This window comes from Cariama cristata, unplaced genomic scaffold, assembly GCF_000690535.1.
Source record: "Cariama cristata isolate BGI_N322 unplaced genomic scaffold, ASM69053v1 scaffold26100, whole genome shotgun sequence".
Taxonomy (NCBI): domain Eukaryota; kingdom Metazoa; phylum Chordata; class Aves; order Cariamiformes; family Cariamidae; genus Cariama; species Cariama cristata.
In genome coordinates, this window is record NW_009595646.1 from 1 (window position 1) to 11330 (window position 11330).

The 11330-nt window shown below is 46.8% G+C and overlaps 1 protein-coding gene across 1 annotated transcript in view; it reads left to right on the top strand.

The window, feature by feature from the left end:
• The first annotated feature begins 6315 nt into the window (after positions 1-6315).
• LOC104163831 (lipase member M-like) overlaps positions 6316-11330 on the top strand; it is a 6896-nt gene continuing 1881 nt past the window's right edge. The window contains exons 1-6 of the mRNA XM_009702953.1: positions 6316-6420; positions 7474-7591; positions 8213-8411; positions 9336-9445; positions 10136-10281; positions 10873-11019. Coding sequence (XP_009701255.1) covers positions 6316-6420; positions 7474-7591; positions 8213-8411; positions 9336-9445; positions 10136-10281; positions 10873-11019 — 825 coding nt within the window. The remainder of the gene's footprint in view (positions 6421-7473; positions 7592-8212; positions 8412-9335; positions 9446-10135; positions 10282-10872; positions 11020-11330) is intronic.

Below are 11330 nucleotides of genomic sequence, written 5' to 3' on the forward strand. Positions count from 1 at the left end.
CCCCACCCTGTGCCCTGCGGGGAAGAGGTGGGTGGCAGAGGGCAGGTTGGAGAGTGTGGAGGGGCATCAAGCCTAGCACAGCTGCTCTCCAGAGGTAAACTGTGGGTCTTAGCAGCAAGATTTCATCCAAGTGTCCAGAGATGGTGGGATGGGGCTGTTGGTGCGTACACGTCCTTGTAGGACAGCTGCAGCGGGCTCTGAGTTATCATCAAAGGGGACTAGTTGTAAAGGTGTTTCACTTTCCACCCTTAGAGCTACAATTGACCACAGAAGAAAACAGGATGGGGTGAGATAATCTAAGGGTGTAAGAATTAGACTATAGGTTAGGTATGATCCATCTGGAGTTACAGTGATTAGTTACCTCACTTGGTATACTTGTAATGACATCTTTTGCTGTGTGATCAGTTATTACTGCAAGGCTCTGCCCTGGGGCAGCGTTCTTACAGGACTGCACTGTGTTCATGCCATGGATATCAATGCAAATGCAAGAAGACTTTGCTGTCTTTGCAAATAAACACTCAAAGCTTGGCAAGACGTTTCCCCAACTGTCTTCTGAAAAGCTTGCAAGAACTTATTTATGTTCAGTTAAAAAATGTTAACTTTTCACTTCTGAAAAATTGTAAGAATCACAGGGTTTAGTGTCTTCTCTTTCTATTCAGGTTACAATGTTTCTGCCTCTTCTGTAATGACCTGATGCAATGTTTGTATTGCATTATCTTCATTCATTGGCAGTCTCCCGTGACAGAGTGTTTTTGTGAAGTTCTCTCTAAATCAGGTTCTGGAAGCACTCTGCTCCCTACGGCACTGGTACTTGCTTCCCATCTCCTGTTAAAGGATCAACAACAGTTGAGGTGGTGCATTTTGGAAGCGAACAGAACAGTAAATAATAAAGGTGCATAAATAGTGTGATGTTCTCTCATCTGGGATTACCTTGATCAATAAACAGATTGAGTTACATAGCAAGCTGTGTTGATCTTGCTGGGATTAGAGTCCTTGCACGTCTCAAGTCTGTCAGGTGAGTCAAAAGTCATCAGGCAGGTCCATGGTGATGACACAGGTCCAAGGTCAGGCTGGGACATCAGCCCATGATGTCAGGGTCCAGATCAACTTAATCTTTCACCCTTAGACTTCACAACACAGCATTGTGTTCATGGCACAGTAGTGTTCCCTTTTTATTCTCCGTGCACAAGCAAACCAACCTCAGTCACACACCTACATGCGTGGAGAATGTTGGTCATTCAGCCACTTACTTAATTTTCTTCCAAATGTGCTCATGCAAAGCCATTCTTGATCTGCTTATGTACGGCACGCAGGGCCAGAATGACTTAAAACCATGCACACCCATTGAAAATACAGTAATTGCACCATGTTTGCTGACCTATAATTTTCTGTCATCACCATCGTCAATGCAAAAAAAGGCAACACATGCATGAACTGTGGAGCATATGATCAGCTCCACAAACTGTGGGGTGTATGGTAAGCTCCAGGCTGTGTCCACACTGGAGAGGTGGTGAGTACATCTACTACAGCGACCTTCCCGCTTGAGGATTATGCACAGGCACATGCTTAAAGTGAAGTTGAGCTTTTGTGAGTAACCCTAGGATTGCTTTGGTGTCTGCTTTAAGCAACATACTGGCCTACACGGTTATTTAGAAAGCAATTTGTACCAAGGCTAACCTATGATAAGGTTTCATTGAGTTACATCAGGTCGGGTACTGCCTTTTCATCTTTTTTCGATCCTTAATAGCAAGGCTGACAACAGTTTCCAGCAGTCACTGGCATTGCTGAGTAGATTCAGAGTTTTATTCAGTTGATGATCTGTCGCTTTCCTATTTCAAGACCTATGAGCAATTTCTGTGTTATTTCCTATGTTACCTCCAAATTTTCTTTTGAGAGTGCTAGATGAATGCTTGGTAGAGAGACCCAGTAACTGGTCTTTGAGACTTCTATTTTCGTATATCAGCACTTTAGACAGATGAGAATGGTATAAGGCCATGGAAAGTTACGGTTAGACAAAATCAGTATCAGATGTAACTGCCTCCAGCACTCTCCACAAGCCTGTGTTGGTCTCCAGTTCTGACCCTGAACTATGTCGTGCGGAACATGTTACTGCTCCCTGAAGGTCTCTGATAGCCCTGACCAGGGCATTGGCTAAGCTGAGCCAAACCAGCTTTTCTCCAATACATTGGAAAAAATCCCGAGAGTGCTATGACACAAAATTTGAAAAATATTAGTATTTCTTTATTGAGAAAGTTTGCTGAAGTTGGCCTGTTTTAGCTTTAAAATACTCTTTAAAGACAATCGTACAATGAAGAGAGATCAGAGAAGAAGTACAAGAACTTCAGAGTTGTTCTGGGGTCGTCTGAACAAAGAAATGGGGGACCAATTAGCTGAGACAAGCCACTGATGACCACATCTCAGTTATTTTGCAATCAACATTTAGGCACATTTATGCTTTTGTTGTTTCAGATTCACTGTTGTGAATAAAATGACTGTATGAACAATTCTAGCAAGGTGTTGTGAAAAGAATTCGTTGTTTGATCACGCTTCACTATGCAACTCTAGCAACTCTAGTAAAATCCCTACTAAATGTGTAATCAGAGATGCTGGAGATAACCCAGCCTAGCCGAGGGACTTTAGACTAGGAGAGGTGCAACCAGATAAGCACTACTTTCTTTATCAGGTTCTTTACTTGAGCAAGGTTCTCCAAGGTTACTGCAAGGGAATCATGCTTATCTGGCAGGAATTACACAAGAGTTGATGTTCTTTCATTGCTAAAATCAGAATGATACTCTCTTTCCCAGTTCAAGACCAGATGACAGCTAGTTAAGCATCTCCCTGCTTGTGGCTGGTTTACCCTTGTCCTTGGCAAGAGGCGATGGCTAGATGGTAGCAACCAGCACCCTGGGCATACAGTCTGGTGGCTTGTACATGCATGAAAGCACCAGGAGAAACACCAGAGCAGGAGTCAGAGCAATGGCATGCATTGACAGACAAGGACATGACTAAAACCAATCAAACTGCTAAGCGCTGAGGAATGTGTTGCTTGCACCGTTATGCACCGCAGAGAAGGTGACACCAGCGGGACACCTGCACCTGTTAACAGAAGGACAGCAGTGGGGATACAGCACGTTTCATGGGCTGTTTGTCTTCCTGTTATCCCAGCAGCAGGATAGGTTACAGCCCTATGACCCCTCAAACAAGAAAATGAAAGACACCCAGCCTAATATTTATGAAGCGTGAAGTTAACAAGACGCAGAAGCAAAACACCACGTGATAGTAACTTTTGACTCCTAAAGGACCTTAGAGGCCAAGAAAGAGATGGCCTTGGGGCCTCAAGCAGAACCCAGAAGGGATATGGAGGATTCAGTAGCTGGCAACCCTTGCCTTCCAAGTCACGCCCAGGTGACCTTGGCCAGACCACTTGGATACACACATTTTGACCCTTCTGAAAACGTGTGTGTGAGAGTGCTGATTGGTACAGTCTACTCGGTTAAAAAGTTAAATAAAGTACCTTTCTGCTTCTAAACGGTCTTGAAGTTTCTTACGTTGACTCCCACAGCAATACTGTAAAAACATCCCGTGAGTGTGGTTATACAGCTTCGTTATAAGATATCCATGATAGTCTATCTAATACTTGATTGTGCACCCTACCACGTATTATGGGGTTCTGACATCGTAGGTTAATACTAGTGACTATTTACAATTCTGTTAAGTGTACAATCACAGCAGAATCATGATAGTATTGCTCTTTCCACCTAAACTTGCACCTATGTGTCAAAACACCCAACTCTGGTCTCCTAACTGCAAATAACTCAAAGGTCTTACTTTCTTCCTTTGAGTAAGCTACACAAGCGTTTCTCAGTAAAAAGCTAGCTGGTCTCTGTTGGCAACATCTCTCCTTCCTACCACAGCTATGATCGGTACTGGTGCTAAATCCCACACTATTTTCAGTGCTGATACACTGCTCCGATAGCCTCGTCCCATGGCCTCAGGATGCTGGAGAAGTCTCTGCTGCCTTTCCAACCTCTATTAGTACCTAGTACTACTGCTTAGTGCCTCCACTAGATAACTAGTACTCAGTGGAGGTAGAAGGCAGAAGACTTGACAGTGGATGAAGCAGCCGACTACACAAGTAAAAGGTGAGGTCTGTCTTGATGCTGTTGAAGGAAACCTGATGGTAGAGTAGAAAACCACCAGCTGAGTAGGGCTTTCTCCATCCATAGGATGTTTTTTTAAATCCTCTTGGGATGCACACTGGAATTGCCCTCTACACAACCTATAAAATCCATCTTATGTAGTGGGATTTTTGCGCTGATGGGAGCGGGAAGACATTTTCAAAAGCCCAAAGCAGACATAGGGGCAGAAATAAGGTAAAGAAACAGTGAAGGCTCTGGTCACACCCTCTGTCAGGAAGATAACGCCTACATACATAGTCCCTTTGTGTCAGCAGTTGCAGCACTGATAGAAAATTACAGTCTGGTGGATGGAGTAACATATGCGTGTTTTGCGCTGTGTTTCACAACTCGCATACCACTCATAGACTATTGCTGGCATGTACATTAGAAGTCAACCTAATCCACGACCAGGAAACATATACTCAAGCAGAGCACCTGGTAGCCAGCTGAAGTCTCGGTCTTTTAGGTGGTTACCAAGCAGCTACAGAAAGGCATAGGTTGCACGGTCACAAGCTGGAGGTGGAGAATGTACACCTTTACTCTGTGTAATACCTGTTGCTTCAGCCAAAAGGACGCATTGCACAAACACTCCTCCACTTTGCTGTCTGTTGGCAAGATGCTAAGCTTGGTGCTTTTTCAGAAGGCATTGCAGAGGTTTTGCAAATTGCCAACTGCAAATACGATACCGCTTGGGTGTAAGGGCTATGTGGAGGTTGCCTGGGCCACTGTCACTTTTGAAGAGTGGTGTAATCACCAAGTGTCTCCCACACAGGCTAGTGAAGCCTTGGTGTGTCTATGGAGAGGTCAGCATCCTCCTGAGGCCCTGTGAAGTCCTTTCGTCTTCTCAGGAGCTCTTCTAAGAAGCATTCCCAAGAGCCCCTGGGAGTTAAGAAATGACCCTTTACAAAGAAAATATTTTGACATTTTTTTACTGTGGCTATCAAAAGTTTAAGGTGTAACTCCATAGCTGAAATTCCTCACCGCACCACTCCATCTGCTTTTGGAAATGTAATCCTTTACAAGCACGAAAGTCATGACCACGTGGCCAAGCAGAGGAAGTTATCAAAGATATGACCAACGCGCACATCACTTAATTGGAGGACACGTGATGTGGTCCAGCATGGTGCCAACATAGCAGGGCTCTGACACAATTTGCTCTTTTAAATGCTGGTGGTGACAGAGTCACCACCATTCACACCACCAGCCTGATCAGATACGACGGTGGGTTCTGCCTGGTAACGTATTTTCCTCCACATAATTCAGATTTGCGTTGGAGCTATCCCGAGGGTGGAAAAGCATTGATTGCTTTTTTTCCTTGGTAACTTGCCTCTTGGTAATACCATAGAGAGGGGTCGTTGGAATACTTCAGAGGGTAGATACGTCTCATGGTGTGAGAGACTCATTGAGAGGAGGAAGAGGGGAGGTAGAGAGTAACCAGATGGCTGGTGAGAAGATTTGCAACTCATGCTACTGGGTTAAAGTTAAGCTCTAACTTTTAAGAGCCTGGCAAAGCATTAGGAATCATATATAATATTAACTGTGTATATTAAAAATAGATCTCTGCTGGGGACAGAAGTCTCTAAGGTGATCAAAAGGGTTTCAGTTTTTTTTCAGGCTACACTTATTTACTAAATAGTCTTCCTATGAGGCTCTACCAGTTTCAGGTCATAGCATTTTTCTGTTAATAGTGGTTTCTGGGTACAAAAGCTAAGCAGTAGAGAAAGAGCAAAAGTATAGACATAGTCATAACCCAGCCACCCTAAATATGTTCCTCCTTAGCATAAACTCTTCCTTCAGATTAATTCCCTCTATGTGACAATTGGCCTGATGGTATTTTCTATTGCTTTAGTTCTTGCCTTATAAAGTTGTTTCTCTTCTTTTTACCATTGAAAATATAAAAATGGGTCTTGCCTAGTACCAGATCCAGTCTGTACAGAGGAGTATGAAGAGCCTTGTGTGGACTGAAACGGAAGCTGGAATTGGGAATTGCCTCCGTTTCCCCAGCCCAGACTGTGGTATATGGTCTTCATATACGTAAGGAAATTAACCCATCATAATCAAGCAGAAACCGACAATCATAGCAATGTTAAGTAGTAGTAGTAGTAATAATAATAATAATATCTTACACAGGTACAAGATGTGGTTGTTTATTGCAATCCTGTTTTTGATACAAGCACCTGCGAACTCAGAGGATGCCATCAAGCAGAGAATAGTTATTAATCCTGAGACTTTCATGAATGTTGTAAGTCAGGAGAACTTCGAATTTCCACTCTTTCTGAAAGTTTACTGATGTTTAGCTGGGGGAAAGAGGGGTGGAGGGTATGTATGTGGAGACAGTTCAGGTCACCGTGTATGCTGGTTTCGTTGAGCGGTGTGATACGACATTGCCTCCATGCCATCATTAACAAGTCCTGCTTCCTGAAGGAGTCCTCTTCCTCCTAGCAGTATTAAGTGCAATTATCAGCAGGTCAGTTAAAGAAGGGGGTAACCCCAGCCTGGATTTGATCAGATATCTTCCTGGAGGGTAGAAAGTTGTGCCTGGCTTCTCTCCTTCAGCTGCAGCAAGTTGCTCAGGGCCATGTCCAGGCAAGTCCTAAATGTCTCTGAAGGTGGGTTTAGATGGACCCAAGACATGGGCAATAAAATCGCTGAAATTAATCTCTTTCGCCAAGCGTTTGATAAAGTGAGCATACAGCGATGTGTAGGCAGGATCACAGCTGGATTTCACCAGACTGAAACTTCCCAATCTGCGGGGTTTTCAGCATAAATAAAGCCCAGGCAGAACCTGAGGAGCCCTGCGACAAATCCTACGGGGCTTGTCCTATTGCCCTTCCAGTCAGCCCAGCTCAGCAGGTTCAATGTGCCCTGCCATCTTATCTGCCCTGTGCATCAGCTCAGAGCGTGACATGACATGTCCTGCCACTGGTGCCAGCTGTCAGTAAATCCTTTTGGTTTCAACCTTCGTTTTTGGAAAGATTTCAGATACATGTACTGCTGGATGCTGTCGGGGAGCCCTGCTGCTGCCTGCTCCCCTCTTGCTCACAGGCACGAGCCCATGGCTGAACATCTCCTCTTCCCTTGGGCATCTCACTGGGCTGGGAGTGGGATTTGGACAGAGCATCCTCTCTCAAAAAAGTCCTCAGCTGATCCAGAGACACTCTGGGGAAAGCAATGTCCCAGCTGCCGCAGTGTTTCAGTTTTGCAAAGGCATCCCAGCAGATGAGGGATTCGCTCTTCAAGTCAAATGACCACCTCAGCTGTGGAAAGCTTTCCACCTGGGTTTTTCTTTCCCCAGAGCCAAATGATCTGTCACAGAGGGTACCCCAGTGAAGAGTACGAAGTCCTGACTCATGACGGCTACTACGTCAGCCTGAACAGAATTCCTCATGGGAGACAAAATCCTAGGAAGAGAGGTACGGCTCTATTTCACAAGGAAGCTAGCAAAAAAAAAAAAACAACTTTAACGTAACAAGTAGATGAAGGGATGAACCTTGTTAGGCCAGGGGAGTATTTTTGTTACGGCAAAAATGTCAAATCCACGGTACTGCTCCAATTTACAGCCAAGGCTTTAGCAGCTAGCATAGGAAAGCGTGTTACAGCACAGCAACCACCTTTCATATCAAGCAGAGACTTGGTTTTAAGGCTCAGAGAGTGCAGGCATATCTTAAGAGAGCTCCTCGTTTAAATTTTTGCCCATAAATTTTTGACTTTGGGGTTTGAACAATTTCAGGGATGAGCCTGTACATCTGAGATTTCACATGGCTGTTCTCAGTGGCCACGGTACTGAGCTTGTGGGGATAAACACCTGGGGTCTGAAAGGCTTAGGAGGGATGTCCACAGCTCTCCAGGTTGAGACAATGAGGGCAACCACCATGAGAGAACTATGGCAAGGATTTCTTCACCAGGAAACATCATTAAAATGCACATTGTATATCCTCTGGCAGTACAAGAAAGAGGCTTTATTGGCCTGAATTTGGGGTGAGTAAGTAGACAAATTCTGTTTCAGTGAAATGCACTGTTTCTTTCACATCCAGGGGCCAGGCCAGTTGTGTTTCTCCAGCATGGGTTAATGGGAGAAGGCAGCCACTGGGTGGAAAATCTGGCTAACAACAGCCTTGGCTTCATACTAGCAGACTTTGGCTACGACGTCTGGCTAGGAAACAGCCGGGGGACAAGCTGGTCCCGGAGACACCAGAACCTTTCAGCTGACCAGGTTGAATTCTGGGATTTCAGGTGGGCTGGAACAGATTACAAAAGCATGGCAAACTTCTCTGCCTGTCGGTAACCTCTAGGCAGAGGTGGGTGCCTCTAAGCAGGCAAGTCAGAGCTCCTAAACCCTGGGTATGGCCTCCCCTAGACCTCCCGGTGATGTGCCCTGGGGAGGATAGAGGTACCTATGCAGACCTCCCTGCTGACATGGTGCCAACACCTCCCTGCCCCGAAAGCGCAGGGCACTGCTGCCTGCCTGGGGACGCCTGTCCTGCGGAGACATCAGCCCTATCCTGGGACCTCTGCAGGGACCTCCTCACCCAACCCCCTCGGCAAGGTGTCCACAAGCATCATTGCCACTTCCCCTTCTCCTAGACGTTGTCCACAGAAACCTTGTCCCCAAGAATGGATTTTTAAGCTGCTGCAGCTTCTCCAGATCTGATCTTCAGAGCAGTCCTGGATTTCCCAAGCCCATAAACAAAACGCTTCCAGTAAGAAAAACCCAATAAAGTAGGTCTGCGTTTCACCATATCACACTAAAAGGCACATGGGCAGGAACTGGTGCCCCATTCCCTCCTGGGAAAGAGCATCTCTAGGAGCAGAGCTGGTGCTGTAAACCTGATGAGAGCCAGCTCTGCCTCTGCAGAGCTGCTGTGCGTTGCACCTGGGTGCACAGCTGGCCAGGCTCTGCACAGTTTCTTTACTGCTAACCATGGTTATGGGAGGACTAAGCCCTTTCAGGGAAGGATGAGGCCATGGCAGCACAGATGCCTTCGGATCCTGTGCGGTTTCACAGGGCTCTCCTTGCTCATAGGAATTTTCTCCTGGAAAATCAGCCACAGATGTTAAGGCCTTCGGTATTCAAGCAATGCAAGGCAGCCAAAATTCACAGGTAAGTTTGCTCTCCTGGTGTTACCTTATAACTAATGCACTACTCCTGTGTTGCAGCTTTCATGAAATGGCAATGTACGACCTCCCGGCCATGATTGACTTTGTTCTGCAGAAGACTGGGCAGAAGCAGGTCTATTACATTGGCCACTCCCAGGGCGGCACGATCGGTGCGTTGGACGGGGGTGCACATCACGTTGCCTGGACCACCCTGAAAACGTTCATTTTGGTGTTTGTAAGGAGAAAGCAGAGAGGTCCCATCTTTGTGGGCTGTTGAGCAGGCAGGCTAGGTAGAAGGTCTCTTGCAGTGAGAAGTCCCACAGCAGCCATGCTTTTTGTACAAGACATCTGGGAGGGCCAGCGTGCTCCTGGAGTAGTAAGAAAGCTCTTGGTGACCTCAGTAAGCTCCTTGACGCATCTGTGATTCAACCTAGAAAACCAAATCGTGGTGTTTCACTACAAAACGAAAGGTGTTTGGCATGGAGGTCACCGCTTCTGCTTTCTGATGAAATGCATGGTGCTTCTTTTCACCCGCTGGGCCGTCAGGGGTATGAGATACCCTTTAGCAGTGGTTGATGGAAGATGACAGCACTGTTCCCTTCACCTGGTAAATGGGGCAGGACTTCTCATCAGTCCTTGAAGTGCCTCATCAGCCATTTCTAATGATAGGAGTAAAGGCGTTGTCTCTTTTTGGACATCTCTAGCAGTAACACTAAGCAAAAAGGTGGCAAGAGATCCTAGATTTCTAATTGGGGATAATGCCAGCTAAGCAGATCTGGGCAGCTGGTCCAAGCAAACCCTCGGACTAAGCACCTGAAGAAAGATCGACCAAGTCTCAGGTTGTTTTTCTGTTTTCTCAGCGTTCATTGCCTTTTCATCCATGCCAGTACTGGCTCAGAAAATCAAAATGTTTTTTGCCCTGGCTCCAGCAGTGATAATCAAGCACGCCAAAAGTCCCATCCTGAAAATGTCCTGCCTTCTGGACAGGCAATGCAAGATGTTCCAGGTAGGGTGTTACTCTACGCTCTCCTCTCCAGAACGCACTGATGCTAGAAAAGCAATCGTGCCCAGACGCAGCCCCTGGGGCTATCCAATGTGGCAGAAAGTTCATTCCCGCTGTATTATAAGCATAGACACGATCCAGGTGCAAGTGCAGTCCTGCATGGTCACTTTGTTGAGCGCATGCCTGCCATTCATCTGTAGGATCTTCAGGTGTGGAAACTGGTCTTTCTGTGGGGGCACTTGTTGAATTTCCAGGCAGATTGTCTGGAAAAAAACATCTTTCGTTGATTTTAATGACAGAGAAAAGTTAATCCAATGCTTGGGGGAAGTGGGGAGAAAGAGGGTAGTCCCGAATATTGATTTCCCTGCTGTGCATTCAATCAGCATCGCCTCCTACGACAAGCTGTACACATCTCAGTTGGGCAGGAGGGCAAAGGAGAAGGGGGTTTGACTCCTGTGGGCACTTTGTGCTGCACATCCCCTGGTGGGACAGCTCATGGGGACACCGGCCGGCGGTGGGTCAGGGGAGACAGACCGAGGGCTAGGTTGCAGGAAAGGAAATGCAATAAACCAACCTTGCCCTTTGCTTCTGCAGCTTCTGTTTGGCAAAACGGACACCACCCTGAGGATAAGGAAGCTGTGGAGGTTTCTGCCGCAGCTGTGCAGGCACCCACTGCTGCACAAGCCCTGTGCCAACCTCTTCTTTCTGCTGGGCGGCTACAACGAGAAGAACTTCAACATGGTGAGTGCGCCGCCCCACGTCGGGGTGAGGGTCCCTGAGCCCCGGGGTGCACAGCTTGGGAGCACCCAGCAGCGCCCGCTGGCTCTGCCGACCCCCCGGCCTGCTGCCTGCCCCCAAACCCCCTGCCCAGCCTGCTCCAGCAACGTGTGTCCTTCTGCCAGATTCCCTCTCTCGCTGCTTCTCCTCCCCAGATAGGAAAAGTCCCCAGGCTCTGCTGAGTGAATATCAGTGGCCGGGTGGCACTTGATAGCATCTCTGAGTTAGGGTTGCCTGTCACTGAAACCAGCGGTACCTCCCACCAGCATCCCTGA